At 40.3% G+C, this 20,179-nt stretch overlaps 1 protein-coding gene across 1 annotated transcript; it reads left to right on the top strand.

Moving 5' to 3' along the window:
• Positions 1-2,372: 2,372 nt before the first annotated feature.
• On the top strand, positions 2,373-20,164 carry LOC110975821 (uridine-cytidine kinase 2-like). Its single transcript, XM_022228628.2, has 6 exons — positions 2,373-2,526; positions 10,933-11,092; positions 11,299-11,395; positions 12,345-12,490; positions 13,117-13,263; positions 14,432-20,164. The coding sequence occupies exons 1-6, from the start codon at positions 2,416-2,418 to the stop codon at positions 14,593-14,595; spliced, it is 825 nt and encodes a 274-aa protein (XP_022084320.1). The 5' UTR covers positions 2,373-2,415; the 3' UTR covers positions 14,596-20,164.
• Positions 20,165-20,179: the final 15 nt, after the last annotated feature.

Genomic DNA, 20,179 nt, shown 5'->3' with positions numbered 1-20,179 from the left:
ATTTTAAATAATAGACCATACTGCGATAAACGCTCCCTCGGGAATCATGTCTTCAAAATGGCAAATCCATACCAACCAGAGTGAACAATAGGCCTACTGTACTGGGTTTGATATTTTTAGCAACTAGTAATCATCAGTACGGGAACATTTTCACTCAAAAGGCTTGCAGAAGTGAGAAACCAAATTGAGTGAGGTGAACTTCCACGAGTAAGCGGGTTCATTAAAGGGCTGTTAATTTATTTACATACAGGTAATCGATGTATACATGCTAATTTATCCGTTTCCATAATCATTAAAAAATATACGCACACTTTTAGCATCCACGTCAACAACGTCAGGTCCGACTGGACCAAGGTGGACCATTGATGATTAATGGCTTATTCACATTGACAGGCGACGCAAGTAGAAAAATGCGACGCCCGTCGAAAAATGCGACGCCCGGTGACAAATGCGACGCCTGTTGAAAAATGCGACGCCCGGTGAAAAATGCGACGCCCGTCGAAAAATGCGACGCCTGTTGAAAAATGCGACGCCCGTTGAAAAATGCGACGCCCGTCGAAAAATGCGACGCCCGGTGAAAAATGCGACGCCTGTTGAAAAATGCGACGCCCGTCGAAAAATGCGACGCCGCCTGAAAAATGCGACGCCGGCTGAAAAATGCGACGCCCGGTGAAAAATCCGACGCCGGCGGAAAAATGCGACGCCTGTTGAAAAATGCGACGCCGACTGAAAAATGCGACGCCGGCTGAAAAATGCGACGCCCGTCGATAAATGCGACTGGCACATATGGAACACCATAGGAAGGAGCGCGAGGAGGGCGATTTTTATGGGCAGTGCACCGCACTATAGCAAGCCCCCTCCTGACTACACTGCTTTGGTGTACTGTACATAGGCTATAGACTCAGCAAACTAAAAAGTTCGAAAGGAGAACAAGGTGCAGATCGAAGTTCCATTTTTGTGATTAAAAAAAGAAACGTTCCGCAACATTACGAGTACCGAAGTGACTACGTCATGAGCACAAGAGCATGGAGGAAGGAAAACCGTGAGGGCGAGAATCAGCGCTTGGACCAACATATCACGGACGTATATAAAAAAAACCTGGACTCGCAACGCCTTTGTATGAAAAAGAAGCCAACCAGCGGCCATTTTACCGAGCCGAATACAAAGGCGTGGGTAGGCTCCCTACTATTGACGTCAGGAAGAACAAAGGCGGGCATTACCAGGAAAGCTTTGTATTCGGCTCGGTAAAATGGCTGCGAGTGGATTCAATGACTCTACTTAAATGATAAGCTGATTAAGGGCATTGCGAGTCCAGATTTTATTATACACGTCCGCGCAACATATGCGCGTATACTCTATTCGTTTGCAAAACACTGGTGCGTCACAGTGACGTCACACTTTCGTTCTCAGTACCCTCACGCCAAAATGACAATCAACGCACATATGAGCACCTAGGGGTGCAGACCACTAGTTCAAGTGAGAATTTCTGACCAGCTCATTAGCATTAAAAGTGCCCCCCACAGTATCTTTTGGAAAAGGAGATTGTTTGGCCCCCAAAATGGTGAGATTGTGTAAATCGTCGCCAGGATCAACTCCCTGGGTCTTTGAGCTTTCATATGAGGGCAGAAGGGCTGAAAACTACGGTTGAAAAATGGTCCTAAGTGCCCGAGAAAGTTGAGGGTTGCCACTTGAAAAATGGCTGCAATCAGACTTCGGAAAAATCACTTTTTTGGGGGTGATTTTGTTTTGTGGGAATAATGAAAAATGTAATTGGTTAACCCACAAAAAATTGAAAAGAAATTGAAAGATAAGTGACCAGACAAGAATTTCATTTGTGTTTCAGAAATCTCAGGGATGTTGGCGTGCATGCTATTGGTCCCTGAACGGTGCTGATTTTACACTGTTTTCAATGGGACTTGAATTAGGACTGGACCCCTAGCTATGGTTTCTTCCGATCACTTTAGCTACATTTTTCTTCCTAGTTGTTCATATACCCCCCCCCGAAAAAAATCTGAAATTTCCCAAAGTAAACTAACCAAAGCTGGATTATAAAGTCATGTTCCCCAGGCCTTATAATAGATGACAGGAAAGTGTATCCTTTGGCCTCTCGGAGCGAATCAATGATGAACTCGTACACCGTATTCCTTGTCACTGCGTGTTACTAGCCATTCCAGTTGAAGTGGGCTTTTGTTGGCAAATACAACACCTCGGCAACACGCATTCTAAAAATAAACCTTACACAGGCTTACAGCGGTTTCGTTATGACCGTTATATTCCGCCCAAAAAGGCTGATCAACGAATGGTTCATTTACTTTATGCGCTCACGCTGCCACGTGACGCCCAATCAAAGGCTTTTAGGAGCCCATGCTGAAATAAAATTGCGCGGTTTTCACGACATGGAGTCCATACTGCAAGATGGCGGGTCGGGGTTTGCAGGACTCTGGGAACGGAAAAACTTCATCCACAAATGGCCAGATGAGGCGACCGTTTCTCATCGGCGTCAGTGGAGGGACTGCATCGGGGAAGGTAAGGGTTTTAGTAACAAGTTTGCTCGTTATTAAAAATTTGACCTGTTTTTGTATTGTGAAATTAGTCTCATAAAAACTGCGTTGCGTTTTTTTTCTCTGACGTGGAGTGCGAACAAAGAACCGCGCAGAATTATAATGTGATGCAACGTTGCAACACGTGTTGGATTTTAGGGGGGTCTGGTTGCCGCCTCCAGCTGAAACGGGGTTTCATGGTGGACGTAAATCTAGGTCCCGGTCTTTCAATTTGTTTACAAAAGAAAAAAGCAATTACCAGTGTAATCAATGCTGTTTCACTGCCACGTGGTGATGGAAAACTTCATTTTGTTTTGTTAGATTTGCGTACTCTGTTGAAAAGAGTATTATGTACCTGGCCACCACAGTTTTCCAGTTTTATAAACTCCCACAAGGAAGGTTTGACAAATTGTACTGAAAACCCTCACTCAACTTAGTTTTAGCTTTTCCCTAGGCCAATATGCCAATCTCGGACCATGATGTACATGATGTTAGCCATCATGTTAATTGTTAATTTTACATGGTTTTAATTTTATAATTAGTGCCAATGGAAATTCAATTCAAAAATCTTCAGGTGGAGTCTGTTACATTGGTTTGGTGGCGATCATGTTATACGAAACTAAATATGGAGCATATTTTTAATGAAATCTGATAAACATGTAACTTGAGATTGATGACTAAGAAAGACTCACAATGAACCAGATGTGTATTCTGCTGTATATCTCTTGGTTGTTCATTTAGCAAGTTTCCTTGCTCCCTGGTTGGCCGTTATATAGGCCTACAACTGCACTTTGAGTGCAACTAACCAGACAGGAATGTGACAAATGCTTGGACTCTCTGTTTGGGCATAGAGTAAGGACCCATGGTTTGACCATTGTTTTTAGGCCATGTTTAGGCTGAGGGAGCAAGCATGGATCAGGTATTTTCAGTACTTTCAGTTTGGGAGAATTAAGTCAAATTGTTCATTTTGTTGGAAGGCTGAGATGTAATGGTTTCTTGTCCTGCCTGCTCCCTTTTTCTCACCTGCCCTAATTTTTTTCGTCTGTTCTTTTCATTTAATTAATCCTTTTTTTGTTGAGTAATTAATGAACTGGGACTTTTCATTTCCTCCTCATAAAAGATAAATCCAAGTTAAAACCTGTTCAATGGATTGAAATTTCTGTAGTATTTACACAAAATTGTTGGCGAAAGAGTTAACAATTCCAAGGCCAATTTGAAAAAGCACACTTCAGTTTGAACTTTAAAAATGTGTTTGATGCATTTTTTTCCTGTCAGATTTCTGCAGCATTTTTGTCATTAATTTTGCAGTGGGCTGTTTCATATTGATTAGAATAATTAAAACCCTAACCCCCTCAACATTTTTTTAGAAGGCTGACTCATCCTGTCAATTTCCAACACCCTTTTGCTGCTTGGTGGGGTGTATGCACTCAACCTGCCAGATTCCAACACTCCACATGCTGGATCAGTACACAGTCCAACAAACTCCAACAGACAGTAAACTATAGATATAAAGAATGAAAACAATATACTCATCCCTTCCCGATCCAACAACTGCAGGGCAATACAAAATTTTCTTTGTTTGGGGGTGGCTTAGATTTCTTTGTTTTTTATCTTTGACTTCTCTGGAAAAGCAAGGTCACCAAACATACCAGAGTAATATATTCTACTCTTCCAGTACAGGTACTGTGTCTAGCCATCGCGAAAATTTCCCTTGGTGTCTTGAAAAAGTTTACATGCCAGGTTCAAGATCCCGTTAGGACATTTACACATGACTCTCCTTTTTTAATTTTAAGAAATTTTAACATACTGAATGAAGGATAGCGCATGAAATAAACCTCTTCGACAGGCATTGCATAGTGTGAATTTATGCCTATGGACTGTGCTGAGAAGTCTTCATGTGAATGAAAAATTGATAATTGGGTCATTCTATAAATTTGAAGTTTATTTTGTGTGTGTATGCGCGTCATAGCTGACACATGATTTGTACCGGTAAGTTCTTTAATTTTCAAGAATGCGTGACTTAGCCACAAAAAAAATTGGTCTCTGGTCACCGCGCACGTCGATTTGAGCGTGTTGCCAATTATGTTTTTTTTCCTTTTTTTTCAAAATTTTCAAAACAGCGTCCTTTATTTTCGCATCACCTGAATGTTTGAGAGTAGACTGATTCAAGTCTACAAGTTCGAAGGGCAATTTGTTCAAGGAACCAGACTAATTCGTGGGTAGCTTGTACCCGGTGATAGATCCGTTACGACTGCATAATGTTGATGTCAAACACACACAGTCGACCATGGGTAGGTTACAAAGTTGCAGCCAGCGGATCAGCAACAAAGGCGGCCTGACGTGCTACTACCAGCCTTGCTCTTTGATCAAATATGCCATTCATTTCTGTGTCCGTTGCCAGTCTTAAAAAGCCACCTAACCCCCTCGAGAAAAAAAACAAGCAATGTCGCATCAATTCTGAAACTTTGGTCTGACCAGGCACCTTTTTTTTTTGGCCTTACTCATGGGTAATTCCGGAAATTAGGGGTCAATTGTTTTTCCGTGTCCCTGTCACATCTGACACAGGATTTTGTAAGTTCATAACACATTTTCCAATTTTCTAAAGTGATGAATTAATGCAAATTACCTGCCAAACAAATGGTAATAATTAGAAAACAATTCAGATGATATTTCGATGTCAAATAACAAAGGTTAGATATAACAGGGACACAAAAAGTCACATTTTTGGACCCCTAATTTCTGGAATTACCCTAATGCAAATTCCCTGCCGAACAAATAGAAATATTGTTTGGAATCAATTCAGATGATATTTCCTGGTCAAATTACACAGGCCAGGTGTATCAGGGACATAAAATGTCACACTTGTGGACCCCAAATGTTGTGAATGACCCAGTACATTTAACGGTAAACCCACTTGTCAAGTTTAATGCAAAGTTTTCTCATTTTGGTTTACATGTACATATGTCAGGGTTTTGAAATCAATTCAAAGACAGGTTTATTAATATCGTGGAGTACCTGAAATTTGTGCATACAAATATTCAGGCATGCAACTTTCTCATCGGGAAGCTCTTCAGTGAAATTATGCACTGATGTTATTTACTGTCGATGATCGATTGTCACTTAGACGTTTTTCTTTTTGCAGCTGCTGTATGTGCGAATTAAAAGCTTTTCCAGGGAGAATTCGGGAAAAATGTCAACTGAGCAAAAGCTTTGCTTTACAGACTAAATACAAAATGAATTGATTAAAATTGTCTTGAAAACGGATAAATGATTGTTGTTTGTATATGGCCGATATTAGATGGTAGATACGGGCACTTATGACGACTTGGATCACCTTTTGCCAAATATTGAGGGCGTTACCAAAATATTGAGCGTGAAAAAGTACTGCGCAGCATATATTTTGAGATTCCCGTTAGTGATGACGGGCGCGGATTCGCTGGCACTGTATTTTGTGATTTTTTTTCAGAAATACCTGTAGAAAGAGAAGTTTTGTCATCATATCCAGATAAATTACTCATATTAATTTTGATTATGATTTATTTGAAAGAATGAAAATTAATGCCTCACTCTTACTTCAAATTAAATTGAAAACAATCTAGGAGAACGAAAAAGAGAAAGTGATGGGAGGTCAAGCTATTGCGAATGAAATTTTTTTTCCTCAAACTGCATCACTAAACCAAAGTAATTAATGCAAAAAATTAATTCCTCATTCAAGAGAACTGGCAGTTTTTTCAGAAGTAGGGCATTACCGATACCCAGCAAAATGACATTTGCAACGTACCTGTGCGAATTATGGTGACATGGGTTTTACTACAGCCGATCTGACATGTTTGCAGACGACGTTGTTCCTGTTGCTTTGGTGACATCTGATGTTCTTCATATTATTCTGTGTAGGATTTTAGTCAAACTTTGAACTACTGAAAATGAAGCCATGAAAATTAAGTGTATTTAAGAATAAAGTTTGGTCAAAGTACAAAGTGCGTAGATTGTGGTGACTCGTGGATACATGTACGTGTATCATCTCTCGCAACCAAAGGTTGAATTACGCATGAACACAAGTATAATTTACATAACTTGACATCAAAAAAGTCAAGCAGAGAACAAAAATACTGTACATGTCACGAATCTACAATATTATCAATTTTCAAATAACTAGACAACTAATTATTGAATTGTGATGCAATATTGAACACAAAATCATAATGTCTACCTGTAAATTACCAACAAATCGGTCATTTAACATCCCAGGACTAATAGACCCACCCTTTCCTTTTTTAGAATTGACACCAGAATTTCAAGCACCATTTTTAAAAATGCTTCTGGGGAAAAACCTTTTTGAAAATAATTTGTTTTAAAGATTCCTTTTTAATTGTGACACAGATTCCAAATCCTGCAGACTCTGAAAATTTTGATGTTGGTAATTCTAGAAATTAGGGGTCCATTTTTTTTTTTTTGGGTGTCCCTGTAACATCTGACATACGATTTTGTAAGTTCAGAACACATTTTCTAATTTCCAAGAGTGACGAATTAATGCAAATTATCTGCCAAACAAATGGTAAAAGTTTGAAATCAATCCCGGTGATATTTCCATGTCAAATAACAAAGGTTAGATGTAACAGTGACACGAAAAAGTCACACTTTTGGACCCCTAATTTCTGGATTTACCTATGTGTTTTCATACATGTACATCTTTCCACATCATGCTGGCATGATCAGACTTCTTCCAATAGAAGTTGTCATAGTACATGTATCAGGCAGCTAAAATAGCAAATTCTTTTATGAGATTAAAATACCAGAACTCATTTCATCCGCCCTCCTCTCTCTGTCTCTACAGTGCATGTTGTCTTGTTACCACTAAAAGATGCTCTCTCCCGAAGTGGTTATTACTAACAGTATTATAATATTTTCTCAATTTTGATTATTTCTCATCCCTGAATGACCATACAAATGATCTTTGTACAGTGAAATGCCAATGCCCTTTACTAGCTTGGCCAGCCCCTTTTGTGTCTGTAACCTGATCTATTTTTAGTCAAGAGAGGCTTTTTCCCCCGTCCGCTTGGCCTTTTGACACTTCCATGGCAGTTCTTCCTTCCCTAGACAAAAAAAGCTGAAATCTGCACATGGTCCATGAAACCTGACCATAGACCACTGGCAAAACCAAAGTAACCGAGCACTTGTAATAAAGTGATTGTTGTATCATATTGATTTGCACGCAGTCGACCAGAGAGACAATACACTTCAGGATGAACCTAAAATTGCTGGCACGCGCGACAAAGTGGGGGGGTTGTGCAAAGAGCCATTACCTCGTCAGGTTTGTGTCTGTAATATTAGCGTAGTGTCAACAACAACAAAAAAAAACTAGTCAATCAGGCCTGTTTTCTCTAAATACAAACTTCAGAAACACTCACCACCAGGTTGCTGTTCTTCAAATGGAGAACAAAACCCTGAAAAAAAAATATCTGTTTATTTTATACACTAACATTGCATTAGCTTTTCCGGCTTCTCTGTTTGATTAGCACACGTGCATTCATATCAGGCCAAAAAAGGAGTGGGGAGAATGGAACCACATGAATTCTTTTTTGGTAAAGGATTAGGGTTTAATTTATGACCAAAAACAAAAAGGCAGTGGTTCTACTCAGCAGTCAAGATCAGTTGGAGGTGCAGCAAAGGAGTAAGAAGGCTTCAAATAAATCTGGTCTCTGGTAATGAAAAAAAGCATTTTTCCCCAGTGCTGAAGATGGTTTATTTTCATCAATCCAGTGTTCTTTGATTCTGCTTACTGCCCAGACGGTGACCTCTGGAAATGTATGCAAGGAGATATCATGAATCACCAGAAAGATATTACTAAGTGCAGCCTTGTCCCTCTCCCCCCCCCCAAACCACAAGCGTGACAAGGCGCTGTGGTCATTTTGGTCCATTTGGGGAGCGCTGAATCGCCGCCCCCCTGTGGATTTGTTTGGCTTGAGGCCTTTGAATTAAAAGAGGTATTTTGGTACTCCTCGGAGGGGGACCTGGCTCCTGTGGACTCCATTTTAGGGATGGACAGCACATCCTTGCTCTTCTCTGCAGCTGGATGGCAGAGAGGTCGTCTTTAAGTCACAAAACATCTGTGAACACGGAACAGGTGTTGTGACAATTCCATTTCAAAAGTTTCCTGTCTGCCTGTACAGTTCTTGGGATGAGAATCTGGAGGCTCTCGCCAGTTGATTGTCTTTTAATATTTCATTTTGGCTTCATGCAGTTCCTTGGAGGGGACATTCAACATGCTTTGTGCTCTGCCCTCAGGAAGAACCGTGTTGAACAGTTTGGCTAAATATTTTGTGTTCTCATCAGTGTGGGATTGACATTCAAAAACTGTACAGCAGCCCACATTTACTGTAAGTGAAGTCATGTACATGAATGTGCAGTCACACGCATGTACATGTACTTAAAGGCATGCTAGAACAATAATTCTACGTAGTTCCGTTTACTGGGCACTGGACCCAATGTATAAAAATCCAACTCTCCCTGTGCAATCCAAATTGCTTCGAACAAAATTCATCACTGATTCAATTCACTCTTTGCATGCTGTTGCTATAGGCATATAGAGCCTCGATCTGGCAACTTAACACACCAAATAAAGCTGGTTCAGTGATTCGGGTGTATTTTGGGTAGTAATTTTGCGCGTACTACATGTATTTGTATGCTAGTTACATGGCTCACACAACGTCAGCACTGTTGATCATTGATTCAGGCCTTCTGGACCAAGTCCGTCAAACTCCCTCAACATGGGGCCACCTCAGGACTGCAGGACCATGCCCAACAAACTTCCCCAAAGTGAAGGAATGGCTTTTGATCGAGTTTCAGCGGTCAGGATTACATACATGTACCGTACGTTTATATGTGCGGAACATTACTTTGGAAGACACAAGTCTCACATATTTAATGTGACATAAAGTTGGCTGTTGACTTGCAGGCCTTTAACATGTTTGCACTGCAGACTACCTTTGCAGTGGTAGTATGGAATATCAGAAGCCAGGAAGTTTCAAGAGACCGGAAAAAAGGAAATTCTTCAATAATCTGTGAAGCAAATTGAAGGTGTCTTTCAGTTTTGTTTTAAATTGCATTTTTGTAGTTAGTAAAGTCCGCAAGTAAAAGTGAGAGATACCGGTCTAAGAATGGTACCTAAAAATAGAACAGAAGTGGCAGAAACCAGATGCCTACCAAACCAAAGGTACACTGTAACTTTGCAAGGGCTCATTGCAGAGCTCCAAGCAAGGTCATGTTTTAATAGGGGTCAACTACTACTATTAGTGCGTGTGAACATCTGAAGAAGAAAAAAAAATCAACTAGTGCCCCTTAATCGATGAGTTCAATGTAGCTGTAACTTCCTCTTTTTATCACTAAATAAACATGGACTTATACAACAGGATGAAGGACTCCGTTGCTCTGGCTGAGTTTTACATTGCCATCATGAAATTAACAAGCATACTCAATGCCGCGACCCTCTAAACTCATCAAAACTCAACGTTTTTTATTCTAGAAGTAGCTGTAGACAAATATATGCTGTCTTTTTGAGAATGGTACTCATGTACACGTATTGTCGTACATGTGACGCAGTCAGCAGACTTTTAATTAACATAAGAAAACTGAAAATAAATTAGCAATTTAGTAGCACATACATGTAGGGCATAATGCATTTTTATTCAATCATTTACATGTACCCCTGTGTAACATTTGGCTGTCCAGAGTTCCCCACCCCCCATTTCCTGATGCTGACACCCTCTGATTTTGCACACTTGATGGGTTGTGTAGGCTATATAGATCCCGAAGCAAATCTTTGTCAAAATTATATATACAGTTATGAACCAGTTTACATATGTTTGAGGTCAGTGTGTGGTGCTGTGACTGGATTTCATCAATTGATGTCTAACAATAAGGCAGTCACTGTTTTTTTGCTGTCAAACATACTCAGTTGAGTTGGTTTTGCCTGTACTCCTTTGGGGTATTTATAAATTGAAAGCATATCTAGAAGATTTCAAATGCACTGGTCAAGATCACCGCTCTGACCAAGTCACCACCAGTCAGTCCATACAGGTCAGCAGTAGCGGGTCCCAACTCGTCACTCAGTTGAGGTGTGACACTGGTCGGTGACCATTGCTTGTCCTCTGTCATTTGCGACCGACAAGATTTCAACTCCAATCTACGCGTAGATGATGTGAAAATGAAACAAAACATCAAGCAATCATAGAAAGATGTGGTCAGAGTTCAAATAAATCTTGGGTCCTTTGTTAAAAGGACTAATCACGTAGTACTAGAAAAGAATACTTAATAAAGGACATTATTTAATTCCAGTCCAAGGAGAGACCCTTCCAATAATTAATTGTCTGGTGTTATTGACCTCTTCTGCCAGTCCTCTGTCTGCACAAAGATAGTTGAGCGTCTGGGGCAGCGCAACATCGACAGCAAGAAGCGTAAGGTGGCCGTCATCAGCCAGGACAGCTTCTACCGAGACCTGAGCAATGGGGAGCAGGCCAAAGCTTTCAAGGGCCAGTTCAATTTTGACCACCCTGGTAGGTATTGACGCTAGCTCTGTCTGGCTTCAAGAAAGTTGGCTTTAAAAAAAAAAGAGTGAGGTGTTCGCCAAAGTTTCCCTCAAAATGAATCAAAATGACCCATAATTCTGCATTTCTCTCCTTCAAAATTCTCAAAAAACTGGTTTTCCTGGACTTAGTTTGCAGCCTCTGTCACTTGCATCTTTTTTTTTGGTGGTCTGCAGATTCCTTTGATTTTGAGCTGATCAAGCGGACGTTGGAGGATGTTGTAGCTGGCAAGACGGTCAAGATTCCAACTTATGATTTCACGACGAACTCAAGGTGAATAGAAGTAGGAGATACAGAGGTAGTGATGGAGATTTATGAACACAGACGGGTTAGGGGCAATATATTGAAAGCATTGATAGGAACGATTTCACAAGACAGTGCGCCACCAAGAGGTTGCCATGGAGAAGCCATTTTTCAAGTTTACAGTCGACTAAAGCATGGCTGCCTTGCCACGATTTGCATTGAGCATGTGTCAGCAGACAGCTTGGGAAAATTTTTTGATAGATTTGGACATTCTGTGCTATAGAAAGAAACATGGATTAGTTATTAAACTGCTACTCAGAATCCACTCAGGAATCTTCTTCCCTGACAAACATTGGCTTTAATTCAAGTTTCCTGTGCATAGCCAGGTAATAGAATTTGTCGACAGTTTCCCACAATGCACTGCAAAACAGTGACTTTTCCATTGGAACCTGTTTGCGGAGTACTGTCTTTTGAATCGCTCATATTGCGACCAACTGTGTACAGCCCATGTGGTTGTCAGCAAAGCTGTGCAAGTTCTTAAACCATGCGTAGCCCTCTTCGGATGTGATCATGTACAAAGGAATGGGTTACGTTTTGTATACACGTAGGCCCCCAAGCTGGTTTGACAAGTTTCTGTGCTGAATGAAACTGGAGAACAAAAGGCATGTGTGAAAAATCCAAATGTCAAAATTTGTGCTCTGCTTGAACACTTTGGACGGTTTGTAAATAGAATTGGAAGTCGTTTTGTTTTAACAGTCAGGGATGAGATGCCTCAGCTTTTTTTGTTTGGGATTTCAGTTTTTTTTCCTCACTGGCTGTGTACTAAAGTATGGGAGATTTTTACCGTTCAGCTTCTTTATGCCTTTTTTCCAGCTGTTTTCTCATGGTCAATCTCATCCTGCATTCAAATGGGTTAATGTACTGGTTACATTAATGTACTCAGAGAAAATTTACCAGTGAATTGTTTCCCCTCTCTCAGGAAAGCGGAAGAGTTTACAGTGATCTACCCGGCTGATGTGGTGCTTTTCGAGGGTATTTTGGTATTCTACAATAAAGAGGTCCGAGACATGTTCCACATGAAGCTCTTCGTGGACACCGATGCCGACACCAGACTGTCCAGAAGGGGTAACCGTTGAAAATTGAAAGTTGATAGTGTTCCCTGAATCTGTGTTGTTCCGTATAATCTGTTAAACGGAGTGGTGACAGACTATTTGGGGGCTTCAAGCCTCACCTTCATTTTCTGTTTAATGTCTCTTAAAACACTTAGATATGAGTTATTACAAATTTGAAATTATTCTTCATCTTTCCGGCATCATTAAAAGCTGTAATGATCTTTTATTTCATTGCTTCTACTTTTTTCAGTCTCCCTAAATGACCAGTTAATCTTGCTTTCAGTTCAGTATGGCCACCTCCATAACAGGACCAGTTTAAAATGTGCATGAAAGCCGGAAGACGAAAAGTTCACTCGGGGTCATCTTCATTTTGTTAAGTTTGGCAGTCCTCACAGGGTTCCCAATGAGACCCGTCCGCATCCATTTGGGCCCATTTGGAGGATCTTGAAGGATTCAGGAAGGTTGAACCCAGTCGCTTTTCCTTGGAACGGCACTTGATACCCCTCGGAAAATCTAATCCAAAATTGAAGTGCCACTGAATCTTGAATGGGAAGGAGTTTTGAATATTCATGAGGCAAATTAATGAGGTTTTTTTCCCTTAACCCGAACAATAAAAATCGAAATTTTTTTTCTTCCCAGTTGTTCGTGATATCAATGATAGAGGGCGAGAACTGGAGCAAGTTCTTGTGCATTATGTCAAATTTGTCAAGCCGGCCTTTGAAGAGTTCTGCCTGCCCACCAAGAAATACGCGGACATCATCATTCCCAGAGGCGCTGAAAACATAGGTATGCGATGTGGTTTTCTTCCACGCTAAGTGGCCCAGAACTTTCAAGATCCGAATGGAGGTTCTGGGAGGACTTTTTGTGGATGAGGTTGAGCCCGCCTTGCTCGAGGGAGTTGATACCCCTTGAAAAGTTTTGAGCATAAAGGCCGGTTCGTATTCTGCGTGAACAGGAATGGGAAACTGTGAGGGCATGATCAAATATTTGCATTGCGAATTCATTCGCAAAAGTTGCACACATTTTAACTGGGGCGAAATTTGGTAGAAATTTTTCGTGGCCTCAAATTGGCTTCGTTTTTGCATTCGCCTGAAGTATGGACCAGCCTTAAGGGGTGGGTTGTTGCACCCCCAACGACTACTGGATTAGCCGTTGCAAGGTGTACATTAAAGAGGAAAGGGAGACTGTATAGGTGAAAACAAATGGACACTAGTTGAGATTGGTGTGGTGGTCAGTATTCAGTCATTAAAGGCTTGGATCAGAATGACCCATTGAACAAAGGCCACCACACAACCTTCAAATGTCCCACAGGCAGTTGCATCATCAGCTGTTTCATGTTAAGGTAGGATACCTACGTGAAACAGCAGTAGACACTGTATGCCAGAATAAACACGCGCAAATTGGGAGGAGGTAAATGTACCCGTACCTTAAAAAAATTAGGAGGGGGGGTTAAAGGGGGTCCCAATACTACAACACTTTGTTGAGATTTCCTGATTGCTGTTGTTCCTGACTATACGATTTTGGTGCTGGGAATAATTTGATGGAAGAGTTGGCATTGCTCACTTGTTCATAAGCCCGCCCTTGTAGTTGTCACAAAGAGGTTTTGGCAATCCATCAAAGCTTAACTTTCAATGACCGAGTGATGCGTTTTGCGACACCAAGTCCCATGCAATGTTGACTGGGTGTACAGTGTTTAATTGGTCTATGCCATGCCTAAATAGGTTTTTGGTATATGTAGATTCAGTTGGCCTTAAATCTTCCTCCTCTCAGAAACAGTCACAGAGAGTCCAAAATCCATTCCCTGGTCTCCAACAGTCAATAGGCTACTTGATAGTCTTGACTGATTGTGGACGGATCAGGCATCTGTCTCCCTTTTGCTGCCGACAGAGAAAGAGTCAGAAGCTGACGTTCATCTGTAACCAAGCTGGTCTCTCATTTTCTTCCCTCCCCTTAGTTGCAATTGAGCTGATTGTACAACACATCAAGGATATCCTCAACGGGGGTCTGAAGAAACATATCAGCAATGGCAACACATTCCCTGATGAAGGCCTGGGCTTGGAGAAGCCTGGAAGACAACGAAACCCATCTGAAACAGGCGCAGGTGGTAGGCCCCACTGAAAAAAATATAAAAAAGGGATCAACTTGAATTTTTTTTCTGCAGTAGAATGGCCAGTCGTCGTTTTTGACTTCCAAGCCCCATTCTTGGCATGACCAATGGTAAGTGGGGATCTGTGTGTGGGAAATGCACATGCTAAGACCACATTATAAACATGTGTAAGGGCTTTATTGTGGTTGTTGGTTGGTTGCAAAGTGACCAATCATGTCATTTGTTGTATAAACCGTGGTTATTTCTTTATGGTGAAATGAGTAATCACAGATGGTGGTCCATAAGAGGCTGGATCTTACTGGACTTTTTGACCTTATTCTCCATCGTAAACACCGAGAAAAGTAACAAGGGAGGAACTCTCTAATTTAAAAAAAATTTCAGGGAAGGTTAAGCAGAGTACCTCGCAAAACATAGTGTGTCTTTCTTTGTGGACTTTCTGTTAATTTCTTTTTCGTGGTTCCGAGTGAGGAACTGACCAATCATAGGCATTGGTGCTTATGCTTTGGGGGAAGGAACTAAGCAATTGACTCTCAGGTTCCAGAGTGATCAGGTCTGAGCCTTGGCAAGTGGTACGTTAGTAAAAGAGTGATTTGTGCCGGAAGAGGGCCAATTCGACCCAAGAAAGAAAAATTTCTTTGAAGGCTTTTGTTGACTCAAGTATTTATTAAATCATTTCTGATGATTTTTGAAGTTTTGGATTTGTTTGAATCTCACAAGTGTGGTACAACTATTTCCATTTGTTTATCATGTTGTCAAACTGTGTTTAATCAACAACATTCGAATGAAATTCATAAGACTTCGAAAATTAGGTTTTGTATAGTGTAAAAAAGTAATAATTATAAGAAAGCATGTGGAGGTAGCATTGCTGTAAGACAATATGAAAGATTTTCATTCTTTTTTCTTTGCTTTAGGGATTGGTATTCTGTACAGATAAGCCTGTATACATAGCTATAAACTGCTGACAATATGATTTTAGTTCAATAATTGTGGTAAGAAAATTTGTGCCAAGAGGTAATCAGGCAATTGGATTAGATTTCCTTAATTGGTCGGCTTGAGTTCAGTTCAGATGTTTGGGACTTTTTCCTCTGTTTTGATAAAATTATTACAATTGTTGCTCAGGGAGTCTGTAACATGTCGCAGTCCACTGTTGATTTTCAAATACTGAAGATAAATGGCGCTCATAATGTTGGGAGTTTGTTCCAAAAAAGTTGTCGCCTTAAAAGTTGTGAATATTCATGACACTGCATTCAGTCGCCAAATCACATCAGAGCACAGAGTTACCAAAGAGGCTTGCATGGTATTACGTGGCAGTGCATTCCTGTGCTCTGCAAAACTGTAGAGGGTGCTTTCTTTGCGTGACCCCTCATGCCAGAGGCAAAGGACGCATCACAAGTGCATGCTCTGGTTAGTGCCCAAAGGGTTCACGGAGTGCTTGTGAATGATTTTCATTTGAATGCGCACAAATATGACTTCCCACGTGAGAAAGGCACCAAGTGTTGGCACAACAGCTCAGAGGCATTGAAATGTCGTCTAGTGTCCACCTCTGAATGCATGGGGAAGCAGTGACTCTCTTACAGTGCTATATCTTCTAACATTTTGGGGTCGGGACACAGCACAATAGTATCCAGATCTTTGCTTTTCTAGTTTGGAACACCTTTAGAAAAAGAGCCAACTTGGCCGCTCTAAATGTTGAACATGTGAGTGGTCACATGTGACCCACTCTGTGAAAATGAGTCTTAAGTTGCCAGAGGCATTTTTGAGTTTCCATTTGTATTGGAAAGAGCAAATTGAGTTTTTTTGTTTTGATGTTTCTCCCTGTTTGGCATCTTGATGAAAGTGGATACTCCATAGTGAAAAATGCTGTGGGTTCCTATTGATTTACACTGCGCAAAATTATTCTAAAGGACTTTTTACTCCAAAGTGGCTTTGGCGACTTAAGACTCATTTTCACAGAGCAGGTCACACATGACAACTCGGTGGGACACTGTGTTTTGTACAAAAATGGTGCTAAATTTGTCTGACATTGTAGAGTGAGAATCTAGATGGAAGCGAATTAATTGAATACACATACCTAAGCTAACGTTGCTCTACGAATACCAAATTTTTTTCTCTTTGTGAAAGGAAATTCTTCACAGACTTTGGAGGAAATTGTCAGAGGTGAGATTTCTCAGCTTTTTAGCTGATTTCAGCTTTTTTTGTTTTGGATGTCCGCTTTTTTTTCGTCACTGGCTGTGTACAAAAGTATAGGAGATTTTCACATTTCAGCTTCTTGATGCCTTTGCTGGGCTTCCAGTTTGATCAGACCATAGAAAGTGAGATGAAGGGCTTTACGCATTATCTTTGTCTTTAAGTGATATTGCTTGTGTATTTAAAAAGTTGTTGAGATTATTGAGAGCAAATTAGGCTTACAAAAATAAAAAAAAACAAATAAAAGAAAGTACATGTACATGTAAACGAAGCCCTATTGCAAAGTTGTGGAATGAAAGATACTACAGATTTTGACAAAGGTGTTGGAGTTCACAGAAAAGAAAGTATTTTATTTCAGAATGGAAAGAATTATTTGTTATTCAAATTCATGTTAAGATATACAGTCCACAGGGAGAGTGAATTTGTTCTGTTTTTGTTCAGTTGAACCAGTTGAATTGTGATGTTAGTTATGCGGGAGATGGAATGCAGTTCTATTTAAGTGCCCTTTAGTCTGCCAGAATATTTCAATGGATAAAAAGACACCTAGTCTCCTTTCCCCCAAATGTACATTTACATTTTATTTTAGACACTCTAATTTTGAAGAGTTGCGGAGAAAGAAAGGAATGGATATTTATAGCTTAATTTTCATGTCTTCATATTGTCTAAGTTTTTCTTTTTATTAATTATTGTATTAATTGGTGTTAGGAAACTTGTGTTTATTTGAGCATGGTCTTGCCAATGTGTCTAGTAACCGATCTCATGAAGTTTAACTCTTCCTAAATTCCAACGTAAGTATTGTGTGTTGCGGGTCTGGCTTTTCCATCGGTATGAGCACAAGCACTTTTTGTTTCACTGCACTGCTTGTGGGTGTTGAGAACACTGGAAACAAGACCATTATGTCTGCTGTCACTTTTAAGAACGTTCACTTTTAAGGAGCCATGCTTTAACACAGGTTGTAGGCACACACTCAGTTACGTTTGTGATGTGCCAAAATGCAGATGTAAATGTGTCTGAAAGAGTTGGAGTCTCTCCTGAACACACATTAATGCAAAAAATAGGGTGCATATCACATGCATTGAACCCTCAACTGGCATTTGTGAAAACTTAGAAGCACATTATGTATTACTTGCCAAGTGGCTTTGGCACCTGTTTTTTGATGTATTATTTAATTAGTTTTAGTTTTAATTCATTGTACACATTCAGTTTCTGTTTTAGTTCATTTTACACATTCAGTTGCAAACCACAAACCTGATTCGTATTCAAAAGTAAACAAATTGGTTGGTAAACTGTGGATTTTAGTGTCAGGAAAGTTGCTGACCTTTGACATTTACTCAAATGAAGAAACAAGGCCTCAGAGTACCAGTGTTGTATTCAAGTCCATCATAAGTCCATCGCAAGTCATTCAGTCTTAAGCCAATTCACAAGCTATTCAGATGAGCTGTGACAAAAGCATTCTTTGGTCATTGTTCACCGGGCTACTTATGACTGGACTTGTGACTGGCCTTGTGACTGGCCTTGTGACTGGACTTGTGACTGGACTCGATTGCAACACTCTAGTGTACATGTAAGTTCCTTATTGCTGCTGTCATTTCTTTTTCCTTTCTCTTATTTTTCATATTTTCAATGATGTGTTGTATACTGTTACATTGGGTAGGCTGAATTTTTGTCCTATCTTCTCTTTTTCTTATCCCACATTTTTGGTAGATTGATTGTGGTTGCAATATTTTTACAGAGTCAATATTCGATGGCCATGTATTATTGCTGGACTTCCAGCTCAAGTAATTAACATTTCCAGCATTGTTGTCTGTTGCATGTCTGACCAGCAGAGGCCAAGTTTGCTGGTAAGCGTCCTCAAATATTTGCTTACCAAAAACCAGGCTGCCACTTAAAAAAAAAAAGAACTACTGTATGTGTTGCTTATTCTGTGTGACTGGTTCTCACCTGTTCCGCACCCCGCACATGGCTCAAAAACAAATCTCTCCTCGGTGGAAACAAGCTGAAATAGAGATCATTAGAAATGGTATGTGTAGAGAACATACACGTGGCTCGCAAAAATGGGTGGTTAAATCACCATTTTGTGTGGTAATGTTATCCCACATCGTAAGCCTTGTTTTCCCTGAAGTAACTGCACAAAATGGTAATTTAACCAAGTTTTTCAGGGCGGCGTAAGTACCCTGTATCCACACCATTTCTAATGGTCCCTGTTGGTGTGCAAGTGCAGGTTTCTTGCACCTGTTTTTTTCCCCTTCAAATTTAGATTACTTGTAGGAAGACTTCAACAGCACACTGGTAAAGCAGATCCCACTTGTGTCCCTGTTGGTTTTCTTGTGAAGTGTTTGCTTTGTTTACAACAGACCAGACATTTTGGGGGTAGTTGGTGTGGGGGGGAGGGGGAAGGAACTACCGGGAACCAAATGGCATCCAAAAATTGGAGCAGTATTTGGAGACATCGTTCAAACTGCAAATTTGCACAAACCTAAAATGAACTGCCGCCCTAGGTTTTGGGTGGTCTCTGCCTGGAGCTCTTAAGAACGTATTCCAACTTGATAAGAAGTCTCTTTTAATTAGGCTCAAATGGCATTTTCCCATGGCATCTTTATATTAACACGTTGACTGCCGACTATGAGTATACTCGTCACAGGTGTATCAGATTCCACCACTACGAGTATACTCGTAGGAAATGAAGAGCTATTGTGATGTAAACTGAATACACTGGTATCACCAAAGGACACAACAAATACGCTGCTGGCAATACTGAGGACATACATGAACGTGTGTAAACTGCTCGTGTTTAAATAGACACCTGAAAGGTACCTGTTTAATATGTATGCATGCGTACAACGCTTGGCAAATGGGAACACCCTTAGGTGCGGCAGTCAACGTGTTAAAGGCATTTTCTAACATCAGTTTTCCTGTAAGGGGCCAGTGTCAATATCTTTTTTTCCCCCTCCAAAGATGGCGAGAGACCAGCTGGCCATCTGTTTTGGTGGTTGTGGCAGAACGTTGTGTTTGTGTAGAATATGGATGATCATGTTTGGTTGCATATTTTGGGTCATGTTTCGAGTCTGAAACCAAAATGTCTGTAGTACTATTGTTGATATACCTCATTATGTTGACATGTTCCTTCACTTTGTGTGAAATTCGGTGATACAGTTGCAAAGTATTTTAAAATATTTTGCTGCATTGGCTTCAATGGACGGTTGCTACTGTACTTTACCCAAAAAGTATAGGTACACTCGTGTTAATTATTAGAAGTTAAAAACTTGTCAAAATCAACTTTTTTTGTAATAAAATGTCTTTATTATTCTAAAGTAGAAAAAGAGGAACAAAAAATTTAAAACAAATGCATATCATTGCTTTGTAAATATTCAATAAAACAAAACGTCCATGAAATGTCTACTGGTTATG

The sequence above is a fragment of the Acanthaster planci genome, linkage group LG11, assembly GCF_054643075.1.
Source record: "Acanthaster planci isolate LZ-2023a linkage group LG11, COTS_SCS, whole genome shotgun sequence".
NCBI classification, from domain to species: Eukaryota; Metazoa; Echinodermata; class Asteroidea; order Valvatida; family Acanthasteridae; genus Acanthaster; species Acanthaster planci.
The sequence above is the reverse complement of the archived record's forward strand: the minus strand, read 5'-3'. Positions and strand labels throughout refer to the sequence as shown.

Excerpts from the sequence above, each read along its gene's own strand:
- LOC110975821 (XM_022228628.2), top strand. The coding sequence starts at position 2,416 with ATGGCGGGTCGGGGTTTGCAGGACTCTGGGAACGGAAAAACTTCATCC. Across the intron at positions 2,527-10,932 it reads GAGGGACTGCATCGGGGAAG|TCCTCTGTCTGCACAAAGAT; the intron begins GTAAGGGTTTTA and ends CTCTTCTGCCAG. Across the intron at positions 11,093-11,298 it reads GTTCAATTTTGACCACCCTG|ATTCCTTTGATTTTGAGCTG; the intron begins GTAGGTATTGAC and ends GGTGGTCTGCAG.